General features: G+C 38.3%; 2 protein-coding genes across 2 annotated transcripts; both read right to left on the bottom strand.

The window, feature by feature from the left end:
• Nucleotides 1-406: 406 nt before the first annotated feature.
• On the bottom strand, nt 407-3,684 carry LOC139941820 (uncharacterized). Its single transcript, XM_071938441.1, has 3 exons — nt 3,549-3,684; nt 1,899-2,146; nt 407-1,544 (listed from the first exon to the last, which is right to left on the bottom strand). Exons 1-2 carry the CDS (start codon nt 3,619-3,621, stop codon nt 1,899-1,901), a joined length of 321 nt encoding a protein of 106 aa, XP_071794542.1. The 5' UTR covers nt 3,622-3,684; the 3' UTR covers nt 407-1,544.
• A 5,638-nt stretch (nt 3,685-9,322) lies between these two features.
• LOC139942114 (fructose-1,6-bisphosphatase 1-like) lies at nt 9,323-18,403 on the bottom strand. The gene is made up of 6 exons (XM_071938825.1): nt 18,121-18,403; nt 17,053-17,308; nt 15,614-15,754; nt 14,427-14,564; nt 13,155-13,274; nt 9,323-11,435 (listed from the first exon to the last, which is right to left on the bottom strand). Exons 1-6 carry the CDS (start codon nt 18,288-18,290, stop codon nt 11,247-11,249), a joined length of 1,014 nt encoding a protein of 337 aa, XP_071794926.1. The 5' UTR covers nt 18,291-18,403; the 3' UTR covers nt 9,323-11,246.
• Nucleotides 18,404-20,092: the final 1,689 nt, after the last annotated feature.

Here is a 20,092-nt window from a genome sequence, read left to right as displayed (position 1 = left end):
CTCTACTCTACACAGAAGCTTCACTACTCAACGTTACAAAATGAAGTTTAAAGGCATAAAACCCTACTTGGCACAAGAAATGGGGAGGGGTGAGTATAAAACATTGTGAGAAATGGCTCCCTCTGTGACGTAGTTTTCGAAAAAGAAATAACTTCCCTACGAATTTGATTTCGAGACCTCAGAATTTGAATTTGAGGTCTCGAAATCAAGCATCTGGAAGCATACAACTTCGTGTGGCAAGGGTATTATTTTTCTTTCATTTTAGTTATCTCGCATTTAATGCATGTGTTGAGATACACCAAGTAAGAGGACTGGTGATTGACATTTACCAATAGTGTCAAGAGTCTTTAATATCCAAAAACAATGTCATAAAGAAACAAATAAACAACATCAACACATTTATAACTTCATTTCTTTACTTCTTTCATTTCTTTATTCCTTATTCTTAACTCTTAACTCTTTCCAGTGGTGGTGCAGCTAGCCAATGGTATTTATATAACTTAGTAAAAGCAACCCCTTCGTCTCACCTCTTCTTTAAGTTACCCATAGTGCATCATAAACTGGTGTGTTTCACAGAGAGCAACCCATATTATTCAAACCTTCCATAGCGTATTAGACGCCATGACATCAATAGTCGATACCAAACACAACCAGAAAAACACCCCCACGTTAAAGATGCATTACGGGAAACGTACCAACCGAATTCATATGCCATAAAAGAATGCGTTTACAAGGGGGACCCGCCTCCAAGCAATTCAGTCACGTGATGACCCTTTTGCATAGCTTGTTTCTATGATTCAATAATTTAAACACCAAAATGAAAAGGAAAGTTATGAAAAGGGTCATTGTGTGTGTGTGCTTTATATTGTGCACATGTTTTTGATTTTAGGAATTAGCAACATGGAAAGAAAACGAGAAAGGTGAGGTTGGCGTAGATTTAGCTTTTTTCTAAATACCGGAATTTAAGACTACAGCCCTAACAAATTTGTAATAAGTTTTAATACTCACGATCAACAATTTGCATAGCTTTCTTTTGGTACAGAAAGTTCTGTTTACAAGGAACTTTTCCATCACATTAAAACGTGTGTAGTGTATTTTGTTCATTTGCGTGTAAATTACCCACAAAGCGTATTGGGCCATAGAAATTGTATTAAAATTTTGAAAGAGTTTCAGGCTTGTTCATGAGCCCATTGCTTACTACTAATGCTAAGGAAAACATGTGTAAAAACGCAATTTAAATCACCAAGTGTGAATGTACCAAAACGGTCGTGGTTTGGGCTGTTTGGTATCCCGACTCCACCTACTGATACACTAGAAACAGTTATTGTTAAAGCCCATCTTGAAATAGGGTCCCAACCGTGGATAGACCTGTCGAGTGTGCCCATTAGGTATAACCAAAGTTGGGTCGATTATCATATCGGGCAGTTTAATGGTGCGATTTGGTTTATTCGGCTGAAAAGACAATGAGATGAATCGAAAGTGTTGCTAATGATGACGACACCCTTGGCAATTCATGACGTCATCGAGGCATGCTTTCAGAAGACCTTCAGAAGAAGAACAAAAAGAGAACATTATTCATTACCAAGTATTAAAAAGGAAATCTGACCATAGGCAAGTTAATCCAGAGGTCGCATGTTCAAATCCCGCTCCAGTTAACTGTTCTTTGTGCGACCTCAAGTTAGGAAAAACAAAAAGACGACAGAAGACCTTTCAACATTTTTTTCCTAAAAGCTATTCATGGTACTCGATAATGTTGCAAGCACTACAAATTATGCTTCGGAGAGGAGAATATAATTATAGACAATAAAGTGTAGATTCGTTACTAATGTACTCGCCTTTGGCTCGTATACATTCTATCAATGAATCTACACGACATTCCCCTCAATTGATTGACTTACTTAAACACATATTTTGCCGACCTCGAACTCGGTGATGCAAGAGTCGGGTTCCGATCCGAGTACGTCTGCGAGGGTGAAAGAACAGGAGTTACTAGACCCGTTGTCCTTGCAGTAGTCAGCAATCTGTGATCTCAGGTCTCCGTCGTTTCCGGCGCATTCGCCGTCCAAGAACAAGACGGCCATGTCGACGATCAATCTCTTGGAGCCGCAGTCCAGGTCTACTGTACTACCGGGTTGGTAGGAAGTGGCTGAAATAAAAAATAAAAAGGACACTTAAAGTCACTGGGTGGATTTCACAAAGAGTTCAGACCAGTTTTATCTTTAGGATGAGTCGGTCGTCCTACACTTAGAACGAGTCTTAAGTTGTTAATAACTCCTAAAGAGTCCTGTGACTAGTCCTAAATTAGGACTATATATACATTTGTTATTTTTTATTTTTTTATTTATTTATTTATTATTATTATTATTATTATTATTATTATTATTATTATTATTATTATTATTATTATTATTATTTTTTTTTTATCACTTGGTGTATCTCAACATTGGTTAGTTCAGATAGTATACAGTATAAGGCCCATTTTCATGGAGCTGCTAAAGGCACTCAGGGAGCTGCTAAAGGCACTCAGGAAGCCTGATGGTATTGTCAAAGATCAGTTTTCTCACTTGGTGTATCCCAACATAATTATGCAGAAAATAACAAATCTGTAAAAATTTAGGCTCAATGATGGTCATCAAAATTGCAGGAAAATATGAAAGAAAAACACCCTTGTTGCACATTAAGCGCTCTCAAATGCATGCATGAGAAAGTCTTCAGGCCTGAAGCCTTTCACAGATTCAAATATTTTAGTTAGAAAGTACTTCTTTCTCGAAAACTGTTACATAACTTCCGAGGGAGTCGTTTCTCACAACGTTTTATAACATCAACAGCTCTCCACTGCTCGATACCAAGTAAAAGTGTATGCTGATATTTTGAGACAGCCTATACCAAACGTATCCAGTGCCTTTAACAGTATAAATTCATCAATGTCGAATTTATGTTAAGAATTTTTAAAGACATTGCTGTCAAGAATAATCATAGAAAGTCAATAATCTCTACAAAGCCATGACTGTTGCCGACAACTTATTTAGAAGAAAAAAATTAATAAATAGTTCGTCAATTTTGCAGCAAGGTGTTGTACCGAACATAAATCAAGTAGTATCAAAACTTTAGAAAAACAAATGGACTCATATTAGAGTCGTTTGCCATTATTTTGGCAGCAAGGTATTACAGAACATAAATCAATTCATAATCGAAGTCAATAATTTCTACAATAAAGCCATAACTGTATCTAACTGACAACATATTAAGAAACACAAATGAATGGGTTCGTGAATTTTGCAGCAAGGTTTCATAGAGCTTTAATCAAGTCAAACATTTACAGTTAAAAACCGAGTAACACAAATATTACTAGAGTTGGTGTAGTTAAAAGCAGGGCGTTTCATTTCAGAACTGAGAAGGAAATCTCCTGAATTCCGAACTTCTACTCCTACTCCACAGGTAGTTGAGTATAAAGCAAGACAAGTTCTCAAAAGAAGTCTATCTAGCAAGTAGATACACACACGGTGTTACCGCAAACCAAAACTATAACAAAATATTGTTATACTCACTTGTGGATTTTTGGAATCCGTAAACACTGCAGACAAGTGCGAGGCAAATGATGATGGCGCTAAGACGAGACATCGTGGTTGAGTGATGCGTTGAATACGGCAGCAGGCAAACTGTGTACAAATCTTGCTGAGTTGTCTTCAGTTGAATGTGTAAATACTGCTTGCATCCGCTCCTTTATATAGAAAAACGATTACTTATAGCCCCGCCCCTAACAGTGTGAGTCAGCCAATAGGGAGCTTAGCAGTGATCACACCAGAGACAGAACGCTGGCACTTTAGACAAATCAGAATGCGTGTGGATACTTTCGTACCGGTGGCTTTTGACCAATCAGAATGCGTACAATTATCGTTCGTACATGTGGCTTCTTAACACAAACTGATGCCATGGTGGTGTATATTACGTTGGTGTTTATTTATAGTTCCACAATAGACGCACAATATGTATTTAGTTAAGTTCTCACCCGCCCTGGTAAAATACTCACATCTGTCTATTAATTAGTGATATTATTTGTTGAATGAATTTGATATCTGACACATTAGAGATGAATGTTGACGCGTTTGTGCCTTTCGCCAGATGGTGAATGTTTCCTTGTCAAGTTTGATAGTGTCATACACCAATGGTCTCTCGCACAAAGTGCCTCGTTCTCGTGTAAAGACACTGGACACTATTGGTTATTACTCAAAATAATTGTCAGCATAAACAATTACTTGGTAACAAGCAATGGAGAGCTGTTGGTAGTATAAAACATTGTGAGAAACGGCTCCCTCTGAAGTAACGTAGCTTTCGAGAAAGAAATAATTTTCAACGAGTTTGATTTCGAGACCAAAGAATTAGAACCTGAGGTCTCGAAATCAAGCATCTTCGTGTGACAATGGTGTTTTTTCTTCCATTATTGTCTTGCAACTTCTACAACCGATTGAGCTCAAATTTTCACAGGTTTGTTATTTTATGCATATGTTGAAATACACCACATGAAAAGACTTGTCTTTGACAACTACCAAAGGTGTCCAGTGTCCAGTGTCTTTAAAGGCACTGGACACGTTTGGTAATTACTCCAAGTTAGTAGATGTTAAATTTGCATCGGGGATAAAGATATTAGTTTTTGGTTTTAACCATATACACCGATGTGTGTGTAAGCGCTGTATACTCAGTATCTCCCGAGTTATGTGCAAAACAGTTACAGGCATGTAACTCGGTGGGATTCTATAGCAGTTTCATACCTGCTAGACCAACGAGATTCCCCGGTACCTAGAGCCAAAATAGCAAAACAACTTACTTAGTAACGAGCAACCGAGAGCTGTTGATAGTATAAAACAGTCTAACAAACGACTCCCTCTGGAGTAAAGTGGTATTTGAGAAACATTTCTCACTTAATTTTGTTTGAAATCGAGAAAGACTTCATGCTTGAAGCCTTTCCCAGGCATCTGAAAGCACACAAATTTGTGCAACTATACAGGGTTTTTTCTGCCACTATTTTCTTGCAACTTCGATGACCAATTAAGCCCAAATTTTGAAAGTTTTGTTATTTTAATCATATGTTGGAATACTTCAAGTGGGAATACTGGTCTTTGACAATTACCAAACGTGTCCAGTACCTTTAAAAGCTTCCGAGCGATACTGTGTTCTCTATCAACCAAATCAAACAATTCAAACTCGGCGTGTAGGGTTGAAAAATCATTGATAAGCATTCTCAAGTAAAAAAAACTCATTATTTTCTTAAAGTGAGAAACTGGTCTTCGACAATTACCATAGCGTGTCCAGCAGCCGATTTCACGAAACGCTAGGATTAATCTTATCTCTAGTTAGGACGAGTAACCAACCCGTCCTAACTTAGGATGGGTTCAATGCGTCCTAACGTCTTCGGCTACGGAACTGAACTCGTCCTAAGTCCTAAGATTAATCCGAAATTAAGAAGAGTTTGGTGAAATCGACGGCTGTGCCTTTAACCGGAAGGAAAACTGCTCCGCCCGTCCAGGCCAGGCTAAAGTTTCCCGTCACACGCACGGATCATTTTTACTCTCAAGTTGTCACGGTTAATAAATGCATCATGTTTCCAAGCCTAAACTGGTCTCGGCAAAAAGGTCCGTCAAAGTCTCTGTACTTATACTTTTCCCCGTATCGGTTTAATACCTGAACGACTTTCCATCAGTTTGATAACAGGTGCCCATCGCATGGTCACCAATAACTTATACTTTGTCATTTCCCTTGTCTGAAGCTTCCTTTCAAGCTATCCTTCGAATTGTTTACCCATCAATCTACCCCCCCCCCCAAAAAAAAAAAAAAAAAAAAACAGACCCCCCCCCCTTTCAACCTACCCCTAATAAATATCCACTCACACAGCCTCTCTTCAACTTACCCCACATAGCACACAGGGAAATGGCAGCGTTGTCGTGTCCTGGGTATACATGTATATGTTTGCAACACAGTCACACCACATGTCACCACACTGGGAAGGGGTTGTGGTGTCATGATCTGGTATGTTTGAAACAAAGTCACACCCCAAGTCACCACAGGGAAGGGGCTGTGGTGTCATGGTCTGGATATGTTTGCATTACAGTCACACCCCAAGCCACCACACAGGGAAGGGGATGTGGTGTTATGTTATTGGTATAATTGCAACACAGTCACACCCAAAGTCACCACAGGGAAGGGGATGTGGTGTTATGTTATTGGTATAATTGCAACACAGTCACACCCAAAGTCACCACAGGGAAGGGGATGTGGTGTTATGTTATTGGTATAATTGCAACACCGTCACACCCAAAGTCACCACAGGGAAGGGGCTGTTGTGTTATGTTATTGGTATAATTGCAACATAGTCACACCCAGAGTCACCACTGGGAAGGGGCTGTGCGTATCATGGTCTGGATATGTTTGCAACACAGTTACACCCCAAGTCACCACTGTTCATGTAATTCTGCTGCTGGCAGCGAATTGAATAGTTTTTTAATAAACCATTGAATGAAACGAATAACCCCAAGTCACCACAGGGCAGGGGATTTGGTGTTATGTTATTGGTATAATGGCAACACAGTCACACCCAAAGTCACCACAGGGAAGGGGCTGTAGTATCATGGTGTGGATATGTTTGCAACACAGTCACACCCCAAGTCGCCGCAGTGAAGGGGATTTGGTGTTATGTTATGGGTATGTTTGCAACACAGTCACACCCCAAGTCACCACAGGGAAGGGGATTTAGTATTATTATTCTGGGTACGTGTGCAGCACAGTCACGCCATGTGCTTTTCTAGAAAAGACATTCATTAACGCCAACTTCATGGCAACGTGTCATTATACTCTTCACAAATCAACTTGAAAGATTCACCATCAGACAAAGTAAATTACTGTTGACATAAAGAGGACTTATTACATTTGTGTGACGCAATAACCTTATCAATCATAGAAGCTTTAGCGGGCTATTTAACCATCTGGCCAGGGGCCAATTTCATAGAGCTGCTTAAGCAAAAAAAATGCTTAAGCACGAAAATAGCTTGCTTATTTTACACATGTTACTGGCCAAACTTCATGCCATATATACATTGCTTGTGACTGGTATTTAGCTGTTGTTTGCTTAGCATAACAATTGAGTGGAGTCTTGGCCGGTAATCTGATTTTACTAAACATGAATTTTTTTGCTTAAGCAAAAATTTGTGCTTAAAGGAACACGTTGCCTTGGATCGGTCGAGTTGGTCTTTGAAAAGCGTTTTTAACCGTTTGTTTTTAAATGCATATGGGTAGAAAGATGTTGTAAAAGTAGAATACAATGATTCACACAAACATTCCTCGAAATTGCGTGGTTTTCCTTTTACCTCGTCGACTAACACGTCGGCCATTTATGGGGGTCAAAATTTTGACTCCCATAAATGGCCGTTCGTGTTAGTTCGCACAGTAGAAGGAAAACCACGCAATTTCGAGGCAAACTTGTGTGGATTAATGTATTCTACTTTTTAGACATTCTTCCAACCCTATGCACTATATTCAAAACGGTTACAAACGCTTTTGCTTAGACCAACTCGTCCGATCCAAGGCAACGTGTTCCTTTAAGCAGTTTTGACAATATCAATTTCTGAATCTGTCTCATGCACACCGGCTCAATCTTTTCAAGATGAGTTTAACATTTTGAACTAATCTGATATTTGTTTTCTCTCAAACATTTGTAGTACTTCAGAAAGAAGGGAAAGTTTTAATAGACGTTAAATATGCGTCGGGGATAAAGTATATTCATTTTTGGTTTTACCCACATACACCGATGTGTGTTAGCACTGTATACTTAGTACTTTCCCGAGTTCGGTGAAAACAATCACAGGCATATTACTCGAGTGGGCTTCGAACCCACGACCTTTGCAATTCTAGAGCAGTGTCATACCAACTAGGGCAAAGCTGATTTAAATATAGGAAAGCATTCCAAAAGTTCACCTCAAATATTAACACTGGTATGAAATAACAGGTTGTCGTTTGTTGTTCATATTTTTGGGGTAGGGTGGGGGTGATGTGGGGCACTTTTGTAAGAATACAAAAATGAAAACAGTTTTTTTTTTTAACTTGCACTTCCGTTTAAGAAATATGATATTTTCGACAAGCAAGCGTTTAACAGCAGTTGGGCGATTAGGTTTCATATATTAATGCTTCTCATTTTGTTTAAGTCATACGTCAGCCACCGACGACTGTTTCAGTTAGATTTTTTAAAAATGTTCGATATTTTTCGAACCAAACAAGTACATGTATTTACTGTTTTTTATGGATGTGCATGCAGAAGGATTGCAGGTTGTTGTTTTTTGTTTTGCATTCTCAATGTTAGCAAAATGATTGTGCAATTATTTTGTGGTGATGTTTGGTGCTTGTGTTGCAAACACAACGAGAAAGGAATCCCCTAATAAATTTACTCTTAAAAAAGGATAGTTTTGAATTCAACTAAATGCTTATTGCACATTGTTTGGGGAATCTGACAGAAACATTTCACTGTGATGATAAAAATTGCTATTAAAAAAAGTATAATCAGTTGGTTTCGTGTTGTGTAAATTCCAAACAAATCTAAAACGACCAATTAATAACAAAACCACATCATTGAACAGTCGGACACCTAATTGATTTATTTGACCAACTGCATTTAACTATTTCCATTTTTTCCCAACTACAAAAATTTGAAAAGAGCACATTTGTTTTCTAACTAAACTGATGTAAGTGTGTGAACCCTATTTCCTGGTTAGACAATCAAAATAAAAAAACCAAGGCTACACCTTTGACCTTTCTTTCTAATTATTTATTAATTAAAACTCCAGACAAAAAGTACTGCCAACGGAACACTATCTTCATTGATTAACTCATCATGTCAAACTTAATTTCAGCTGACTATAAATAAAACTAAAATAAAACCAAACACACCAAACAAAATACTCTACATCTTCTTTGTGTGGGAGTTATAATCATTATAACTTGAGACATATCAAGGCCGAACTTCATAGAGCTGCTTAAAGGAACACGTTGCCTTGGATCGGTCGAGTTGGTTTTTGAAAAGCGTTTGTAACCGTTTTTTATAAAATGCATATGGGTAGAAAGATGTTGTAAAAGTAGAATACAATGATCCACACAAACATGCCTCGAAATTGCGTGGTTTTGCCTTTTACCTCGTCGACTAACACGTCGGCCATTTATGGGGGTCAAAATTTTGACTCCCATAAATGGCCGACCGTGTTAGTTCGCACAGTAGAACGAAAACCACGCAATTTCGAGGCAAACTTGTGTGGATCATTGTATTCTACTTTTAAAACATCTTTCCAACCATATGCATTTTATAAAAAACGGTTACAAACGCTTTTGTTTTGACCAACTCGCCCGATCCAAGGCAACGTGTTCCTTTAAGCAGAAAATATTGCTTAACTATTTCCTGCTTAGCAGAAATGAACAGGATACCAATCACAAGTTGTACATGTCACATTATATTTTGGCTGGTAACCTTACTCTTGTAAGCATATTATTACTGTGCTTAGCTACGTGTTGTGTTTGTGGTAAGCAGCATGTAATAAGCAGTATGAAATTACAATAAGTAAACGTCTCTCTAGTTCACAGAAGAAAGATTATTTATCTGCAATATTTTATATTTAGAACTAGCTAGATAGTTGGGTTTATTTCTCAATGTATTTTACTTATATGTTGTATTCATCAATCATACGATGATTACCAAATCTAAAGAATTTCTTTGCGAAAAAAAAGTTGCATTGATGAGATGCAATTACTTGGAATCTCTATGAATGCAAAATTGTGTTCACTTTACGGGAAAAGAAATCTAAACATTGATGAAAGTTTGATGTTCTTTTTACCATGCTTGGTACAGCTTACTAAATTTGATTTGCTTAGCAGTTACAAATATCATCATGCATCACTGCACAAGTTACAAAGAGCATATTTGGCTGGTTGACTGGTTGAAGTGGTTTTTGAAATTATGTCTTTGATTTTTAAATGTCAAATGTTCTCTTTATTAATACTAAAATAAATAAGATTAACTATGTATTTTCATATAAAACTTGATGCAGACAAAATCTATGTGTTTGAAGAACATAGATTTAATTTCTAGTTTGTAAACTAGCTTAATGAAAATTAGTAATAAAATATTGCTTTTTTGAAACAACCACACAATGAACACAACTGATAAGTCCATTATCAAAATGAATACTGGTCATTCTGGTCAATTCAAATATTTCAGGGATTTCAAGGAACATTTTTAGTTTTAACATGAGTCATATTAAGTGACATTATTGACAATTTCTAACAATGGCTTGAACGCCTTGGACATCCTTCTGCCCATGATTTTTTGAGTTGTAGTTTGAGATTGCTAACAAAATAAACAACCTATGTTAATTTTAAACTTATTTTCATTTGACAATAGTGGGATGATAACTGACTGAGTGTAGGGGAACAGTTTTCGGCACATTATGACAGTATTTAAAATAAATATTTCAAAGGACATATGATCTTGGCACCACGCTTTTAAAAATCAAGATTTTGAATTCTAAAAAAATAAATCCCGTCATTTTCCAATCATGAATAGCTTTAAATTACATGGCATTACGATGGAGTATGTGCTATGATGTGCTAAAATACAAAAATAACATGGTTTGCGGCTGAACAGTCAATATTAGCTCTCCGAGGTATGTATTTGGAAGTTGACAAACTGGTTCCTGAGGCGAAGCTGAGGGAACTAGTTTATCAACCTCCAATACCGAGGGGAGCTAATATCGACTAGTTGGCCAACTTTCAATACCTCAGGGAGCTCATCGACTGTTCACCCGAAGTAAACCAAGTTGTGTTTGTATTAATATATCTCATACATTATTCAGTTACTGGAACATTATTATTATGAGCAAGGGGAAATGACGACTGTGAAATAAAATGCATCCAGTTTATTCAACGACACCCGGGGAACAGTTCCACGACCGTGTAGCGCATGACAAGTAGACTGTCGCCTGGGCTGCCCGACTTGTCATGCTTATTTGCCATGTGCGAGAATGCTAAACAGCAAAGACAGCACCTGGCACGTGATGTTGAATGGACCAGTGAGAATTTGACTCTCGGTCATGAATATGTATGAGTTATAGTAATAAAGTCTGTATGTGCGAAGTAAATTTGGTTAGCAACTCTCTGAAAATTAATACTTGCGCTGTACCTTTTCCTAAAGCTCATCATCTATAGGGACTCCACATCTATTTCTTGTGCTTCTCGACGACTGCCAGGAAGTCTTTAACATCTTCCGTTGAGCCCATGATGACAGGAACACGTTGATGGATGTTGGTTGGCTGGACATCCAAGATGGCTTCCTTCCCGGTGGTTGCCATACCACCAGCTTTCTCTACGATGTATGCCATGGGGTTCGCCTCATAGAAAAGCCTCAACTGTTGGATCAAAACAAATGTTGTTTGATGACATAAAAAGTAAAAACTAGGTAGACAATGCATACACTTATATTTATAATAAATAAAGTTAGAATTATACAAAAAAAGTATTTCGATTTCACGAAACGTTAGGGTTAATCCTAACTCGAGTTAGGACGAGTAACCCGTCCTAACTTAGGATGGGTTCAATTCGTCCTACGTATTTGGATACGGAACTGAACCTGTCCTAAGTCCTAAGATTAATTGAATCGACGGCTGGGTTCTTTTAGAGGCATTACACAACAAACGGGGCCAATGGCTTTATGCCCCATCCAAAGGACGAAGCATTGTGGTTAAGTCTCTTGCTTTTATGGACACAAGTGTCATGACTGGGACTCGAACCCACAGTCTGCTAATCAGAACATCAAAGCTTGAGTCCGGTACTCTTAAATAATAATAATAATTTGGGGGGCTAATCGTCCTTACTCGCAGCTAAGAGCTGAATTGCGAAGGACGCGGCTACAACGTGTTCGAGAAGCAGGCATGCAAGGGCGCCTTTGGCTGCCAGCCACATCAACCCAATATGACCACGGAGCACAGCCAAGATCGAAAGTGTTTGATTTTTTCCTGAGGGAGGAAAACCGGATAGTCTGGAAAACCCTCGTGGCACAGCAGAGAACCAACGCACAACTCAACTCACATATGGCCCCGACCGGAAATCGAACCGGGGTCACCTTGGTGGTGAGAGGCGAGCGCTTTACGCACAAGCCAACCGTGCCACCGCTAGGCCACAACACGCCTTCCTTATGAGCTCATCCTAATGTCTTAACATCTGTCATTCCGTTGAGGTACTTTGTAGATCTTCCCATTGGGAGTCTACCGGTCCGGTGCCCAACAAATATGATACACAATCATTCCCCAAACAATACCACCACAGGGCTGTATGCTTGGTTTTTGAAAGGGCAGGGGCACCAAGGCATTTTCTCCTTGATAAAGGGCACCCTATGAGGAAATTATAAATTTCTGCTGGAGCATTTCAAGAGCATCGAGGCAATGACCGGGGGGCATAGAGGCAATTGCTTATGTTGCCTCTGTGAAGTATCAGGCCTGCCACCAATCTGTCATGCACATCGGCATTGCAACAAGGCCTGGACTTACCTCCGTCGCCCCTCGTCTTTGCCTTGGTACCCTTCGAAAGTTTCCCATTGACTGTTTGATCTTCCAATGGAAGTGCCCTTTGCAAATGAAAATGGCCTTGCCCTTTCAACATGTTCAAAGATGAAATATGCAACCATCTTTTTGTATGCACTAAGTACTAGCTGTTCCTGGCTGTGGCTGCTATATGCGCCGTAGCAACTTGTACACCCTTATAAGGTGCTAAATAATTGGGTCTCAGAGTTCATCACTAACCTATCGTTCTGAAAGTTTGTATATACTCAGCGCCTTGAGTACCTTGTTTGGTAAATACAGGCGCTTTAAAGACTTCAATATTGTTATTATTATTATTATTATTATTATTATTATTATTATTATTATTATTATTATTATTATTATTATTATTATTATTATTATTATTATTATTATTATTATTATTATTATTATTATTATTATTATTATTATTATTATTATTATTATTATTATTATTATTATTATTATTATTATTATTATTATTATTATTATTATTATTATTATTATTATTATTATTATTATTATTCTCAAAACGTCAGTTGCCAAACTTGCCTTTCCCTTTGGACTCTTCTTATGTGCTGGGTATAAGAAGATTCCTCCATACACCAAGGTACGATGCATATCAGCAACCATGGAACCAATGTAGCGAGATCCATAAGCTGCTCTACCCTCCTGTAAGATTCAAATCATACATTAGAAACATCAATCCATCAAGCGTTTACTTGCCAGAATATTAGAAAAGGATTTGTAGTTTTACATGGTTGGAGTATAATCAGGTGAGGTTTTGCGGTAGCACTATGTGTAAACCTCTTTTGAGTAATGTGGTTCTGAAATGAAGACGGTGGTTGACAACTCAACGTTTCGGTCAGTATGCTCTGATCATCTTTGATAGACTTCTCTGAAGATGATCATAGCTTACTGATCGAAATGTTGAGTTATCAACCACTGTTTTTTTTCCAGAACTAACACTACTCCAAAGAGATGTACACATGGTGCTACAGCATCCTCTTTGGAGTAGTGTTAGATCTGAAAAAAAAGCTGGTGGTTGACAACTGGTAGTAGAGCCAAAGCTACTTAAAAGAGATCTGCACACGGTGCTACCGCAAACCTCACGTAAGCAATCCTCTAACAATCCTCTCAACTAAACGCAACTTGCTTTTCAAGCTTTTCAATTATCTAAATAATACAGTTTCAAATGAAAGAACCTAGACTCTCTCTGTGGACAGTGTGGAGATAATGTTCTTTTGACATTGTGGGGAATCCTGTCTGTGTGTGGAAAATTCAGGATTGATTGGGTATAGACCAACACAATGGCTAGCATGATCTCCACACTCTCCTTGTGTTCCTTAAATTCAAGAAAACCTGAAGGTTCAGGGAGATTGAAAACCCGACAAATCAAATGTCCGCATGATTCCTGAGTCCTGTGACGGACAACTTAACTTGCATTTCCACACTACTCCTAACGTACTTGACTGATGCCATTATCCCAGCACTTAAAAACACAAACACAAAGACTTGAATAAACTATAGATAATAGTAAACTTGCGGGTACAACCGTAACAATTCTTGTTTGAGAGATTGTTGGCTCTGGAAAGAGCCTTTGGTCTTGATGCTTCCAACAGTGTACTCTGCTTTTTTTCTCCTGAAGACAAGCAGAGTATAATATTTGAAACATCAAGATCAAACCTACTCTTTTCAGGTCCAACACTCCCTCAAAAGATAATTATTAAATATTATGTTTGAACCCACAAGTTTTCTATTATTTACAGTTTATTCTTATCCTTCAAACCATGCGAAGCTTTAAACACAAACAACACAACTTACTGTTGATGTTTTCTTAGCATTGACGTATTCTTTGATTTCCTCGTCCCATAGCTCCGTGTAGCCTTCATTGATGCTGTAGATCTTTCCTCTCGGTTTGATTCGGATGTTACGCTCTGTCAGGATGAACTCTCCAATAGCCTGAAATAAAATTAATAATATTCAAAGTCTTTATTAAGTTGATGAAACATGATTCAACATTTTCAAAGCAGGATAGACTGTTCTACTTTTAAAACCACATTGCGTTCTCCTCATTTCACTGATAACTTTCAAGAACATTTTTTTACCATTGTTAAGTGACACTTTCAGCTGCTGCTGGTCATTTTGTTTGTATATATACCAATAAATAAATAAACAAATAAAAACAAACTTAAAGGGAACGTACATGTTTACCCAAAATAGGGCATACATAATGGACAGGCTGCCACCATTTTTTTCCCCACTGTCTCCAGCTCATTGGGCAGCAAGTCTGAGGACTCCAAGATTCAAGCATGCAACGGCAGATTATCGGCCGTGGCTTACCGTCGGGGTTCTATGAATCACAGTTAAGCTCAATTCATACTTCCTGCGAATGTGAAGCAAATTTTGACGTCACAGGGCTGTTTTCGCAGGGAATGTTTCGCAGGTCAAAATGAATTTGTGACGTCAAAATTTGCATCGCATCTGCAGGAAGAACCAACCGGGGTGAAGTGCCGGCTCATATCTGATCACAAGACAACTAAAATCCCATAGATTACTATAAAAAGTTGTCTTTCATTTGTCAAGTCGGTGTTTCTTTGTGACATTAGGTACTTTTTAATCAGGTGAGGTTTGCAATAGCACCATGTGTAAATCTCTTTTGAGTAGTGTAGGTTCTGAAAAGAACCGGTTGTTGACAACCCAAAGTTTCAATAAGTATGCTCTGATCATCTTCAGGAGAATGCTGGGCTCTGCATAAGTATTTGCCTTGGAGATAACTGGTAGTTAGGCTTGGCTTGATGGTGCATGAAGGCAGAAACAGGAACTGGATAAGCTGGGCTTAGCTCGCGTGTAGGCTGGAGCTGGAAGTAAACTTAAACTGAAACCCACTGGGAATGGTTAGGGAGTGTGTGAGATTTAAACATGGTGCTACCACAAACCTGATTATAACCCCCCCCCCCCCCCCACCATGCAACGTTTCAAATTCTACTTTTACAAATTTCAATTCTTACTGGATCAAGCATAAACCCATTCACGCTGTTCCCAGCACTAAGAACGACCATGCAGGCGCTTCCGTACAATGCGTAACCAGCGGCAATCATCTTACGACCGGATTGAAGCACATCTTTGTCCGTGGGAGCAGCATTGGTCTCCTAAAATAAATAGTAAAATCAGAGCCTGAGGTTACTGTGTCTTAAAGATTCAGTCATATTGAATACAGTTTTATTTATTTTTATTTTTATTATTTATTTATTTATTTCACTTATTTCACATTAAACAAAATTGCAGTTACAGGAGGAATAGGAATGTGCAGTTCTAGATTGGGGAGTGTGGGGGGGGGACACCTGTGCAATCAGGTTGGGGCCTGAAAACCCAATCCACTAGAACCCTATCTCAGGTGTGGTAAAAACCGGGGGCCACAAAGGTGGAAGGCAGGGAAAGAACCCACATCGCCAACCTGCTGAAGAATAGGATTAAACCAAAGGAACGATATTTTGTTTTTTTGTTTTAGGGGCCTAGTGGTACCCTAGAGAGAATTTCTTCAGAAAAGGGAATAATATAACAATGGCAACAAAACAGTAACTGCCATATGTAAGAGTGGGTAGGTATTCACATTCAAGCTGGGGACCTATACAAAAAAAGAACACAATAGGGTCCACAGTTCGGGAAAGGTCCACAGATGGAAAATATGTACAAAACCAACGGGAGCTGTTGCAAAAAAAGAGTTTAAACAAAGAGGGACAATAGGAGGTCTAGAGTTGCAGGCATTTACACACTTGTGTGTGTGTGCGGCTGCCCTAACACACGCCAAATTTGCTGGGTACTCAACTGACAATGGAACATAGCTACCCCAAAAGTTTTCTTTGTTCTAGTGGTAGCCCGAAGAGAATTTCTTCGAAATAGAGGGGGGGGGGGTGTATCACAAATTATCTTCAAGTACGCACTAATCCTCCAACCAGATTCGCAGAATGGAGTGGTGATAAAAACCTATATTGCACGGCTAATATCACTACCTACGTCTTGTGTGTTCTATGTCACGCGCCAAGTTTGCTTGAAGATAAATACGTTATCACACGCACGCTTGTGGAAATACAGAAAATATAGTGCGCCTGCGTCCCATATCAAACTCGTCCTTCGGCCTCGTTGGATATGGGACGCAGACGCGCTATATTTTTCCGTATTCCACTCGCGCTTGTGAATAACTTATATTGTCTTCAAGTATGCGCTAATCCTCCAATCAGATTTGCAGAACGGAGTGGTGATATAAACCTACATATTGCACGGCTAATATCACTACCTGCGTATTGTGTGTTCTATGTCACGTGTCAAGTTTGCTTGAAGATAAATACGTTATCACACGCGCTCGCTGGATATGGGACGCAGAAGCGCTATATTTTTCCGCATTCCACTCGTGTTTGGGTGATAACTTTTATTGTCAACTGTTTCTTACCATTTTCCAGATACCAAAGATGGACCCAATAGAGACAAGACAGTCAATGTTTGAGGATCCATCCAGCGGATCAAACGCAACGACGTACTTTCCTCTCTGCTCCACCTCGACCTCTATCAACGTCTCGTTCTCCTCTGAGATGAGAGCGCAGGTTGTAAAAGAAGAACGGAGTGAGTTGATGAAGAGATCGTTGGCTAGGACGTCAAGTTTCTTCTGTTCATCTCCGGTAGTGTTGGTGCTACCTGCTATACCATATCTACAAGTACATATATGATAAACTACAATGTTAAAGGGAGGGAACACATTCATGATTTGGTAATCACACTGTTAAAACTACATTGGCAATAGAAACTTTGGTTAGAAGTACTGCCGCTCTCGATATTATAAATCAAATCACTTCGAAGTAAGGTGGTTATGGAAAAAGATATCAGCTTTATACTAGACCCAGTGACTGGGGCGCTAGATTCCTTTTTTCGTAATTCGTCAGCTAAATAACATTCTTAAAAAACTTATCAATTTTTTTATATTTTTTTTATTCAATTTAACTATTTGTATTAAAATAATTAAATTATATTAAATTCAACAACAAAACTTGCGTGATCACTGATCAGTGATACAACTGTAGTCTTGTTTACTTATTATTATTATTATTTTATTTGCCATAACGGTAGGACTAGGAGTACAAAACAAAAAGACATTGACAATATTATATACCCCCAGATGGGCAAGGGACAACAAAAGCATTATATACTATGATCCGTAGACCTGTTGCCCCATATCTGGGGTACACAATAACATTAATATAGATTTAACATAATATAGTACACAAAGCAATAATAAAAGCAGATAATTATACAACCAAAATAATAAATATGTAATAAAATTTAAAAAAAATAATAATAAAATTAAAATAAAAATCTGATACGAGCAAAGCCAAAGCTCTAAAGAACCCCAAAACATAAAGCAGAGCACATCAAGACATTTCGTCATTATTAATTGACCCCATTTTTTCCAGATTGATTTCGATTCACTCATTCACTCAACCTCCACTTGGCTCTACGTACTTACAGTTTAGCGATGCCTGCTTTACGCACTGCCGACGACACTGCTTTGATGGCGGTCAGTAACGCATTGAGTAACTGGGTGAGCTCACCGGTAGCGCTCGGAAAACGTCTCTGTTCCTCGAGAACAAACCTCGTCAGGGTCATAAAATCAGTCTGCAAAGCACCCCCAGACATCCTTGAACAATCTCGTGTTTTCAACTTTCTGTAATTTACGAGATAAAAGTGTAAAAATATTGTAAATCTCTAGCGACTTTCACAACTCGTCTGCTCTCGAATTTTGTAATTGTGTGCACTTTGCCCTCTGTTGTTTACCGGTGGGTCAATCAGCTGTGGCCAATCGGGATGCTTCGATTGATCACGTGAGAGACACACCTCCAAAAATAATTAGCTGGTAACCTGTTTGTTGGATGCGGATTGTGCGGCTGTGTAAAAAGGGGCCATACTACACGTGTGTACGTGTCTAGAGCGCCTCGTCAAATGGAATGCAAATTCTATTTCGTGCATTTATAATTAATAATACACGTATATATACTATAACAATTATTAGCTCAAATAATTGGCTTGAATTAACGCTTGATGTTTTTGTCTGCAATTACCAACTTAATAGCAATCAACACAATGCGCAGCCGTCGTATTTTCACAGTGACAGTAAAATGAATGATATCTTTTTTATGTCAGTCGCGGTTTTTTTTGCTGTCATTAAGCTGTTTCGAAGTTACCAAATTCGTGCGGTCGTCCGGCCATTATTCGTTTGACGATGTAAACCTTGTTTCCTTGCGCAACTTTGAAAACTTGCCCAGATTTATTTGATCCACACCTAAACGAGAACAATCGCTCGTGTCAAACAGTCGTTTTCTTTTGCTGGTTACTAATATGGATCGGTGATAATCATGTGTCCGGAATATACAACAATTTACTGGTACCAGCAACGATTGGAGATCAACTGATCCCAAATAAATGTATAGGCATGCTGTAGCTAGGTTTCTGGTTATATCTCAGAATATTTCCTTTGTTAAAGGGAGGGCCTTTGTTTTTTTTTTTAAGTTACCATCAAGACTTAAAGGGAAGGTACACGTTTGGTAATTACTCAAAACAAATATTAACTGAAAAACTGACTTGGTAACGAGCATTGGAGAGCTGTTGATAGTATAACACATTGTGAGAAAAGGCTCCCTCTGAAGTAACGTAGTTTTTGAGAAAGAGGTAATTTCTCTCTAAAATAATAAAATACTTCTAGCTAGAAGTCTTTTATTCTTATCTGAAAGCACATAAATTCGCCCAACAAGGGTGTTTTTCTTTCATCATTTTCTCGCAACTTCAATGACCAATTTAGCTCAAATTTTCACTGGCTTGTTATTTTATGCTTACGATGGGATACACCAAGTGAGGACACTGGTCTTTGACAATTACCTAAGGTGTACCTTCCCTTTAAGGGGTCAATAAGAAGCACTGCAGTCGTTGAAAATGTACAGCATTTTGAGAGAGAAAAATTCAAAGGAATGCAGTTTAATAAGAGCTAGCGAAGATTGAAAAGCTGTTGAAATAATTGTTGGAAACGCACGGCATACATATATAAAAATAAAAAATAAAAAAAACATATTCAATATAATTCTTCCTACATGGGCATAAAAATGTAAATGCCCTATATTTTCGGCGATAAATAATACAACCATTTGAAAAAAAATTCAGAATATTTTATTAATATCTACATTTACATTAAAAGAATGATCGAACTGTTAAAACAATTGTCAAACGTCTACTTTATTGACTTTGCAATTTGTGTTACCGGTGTGGCATGAGATTCACACAGAGATTCGTGCCCAACTTTGATTTCGCTTGGGGTCGCCAAAGAAAACACAGAAAAACCAACCCACAAACAAACACCCACTTGTGTGTTAATTAATCAAATCAAAACAATAATGTATGTTGTAGTATACTGTTTCTTGAAAATCTGTGTAATAAAAAAAGTCACAACA

The sequence above is a fragment of the Asterias amurensis genome, chromosome 9 (assembly GCF_032118995.1).
Source record: "Asterias amurensis chromosome 9, ASM3211899v1".
NCBI lineage: Eukaryota > Metazoa > Echinodermata > Asteroidea > Forcipulatida > Asteriidae > Asterias > Asterias amurensis.
This window is presented reverse-complemented; position numbering and strand designations above follow the sequence as displayed.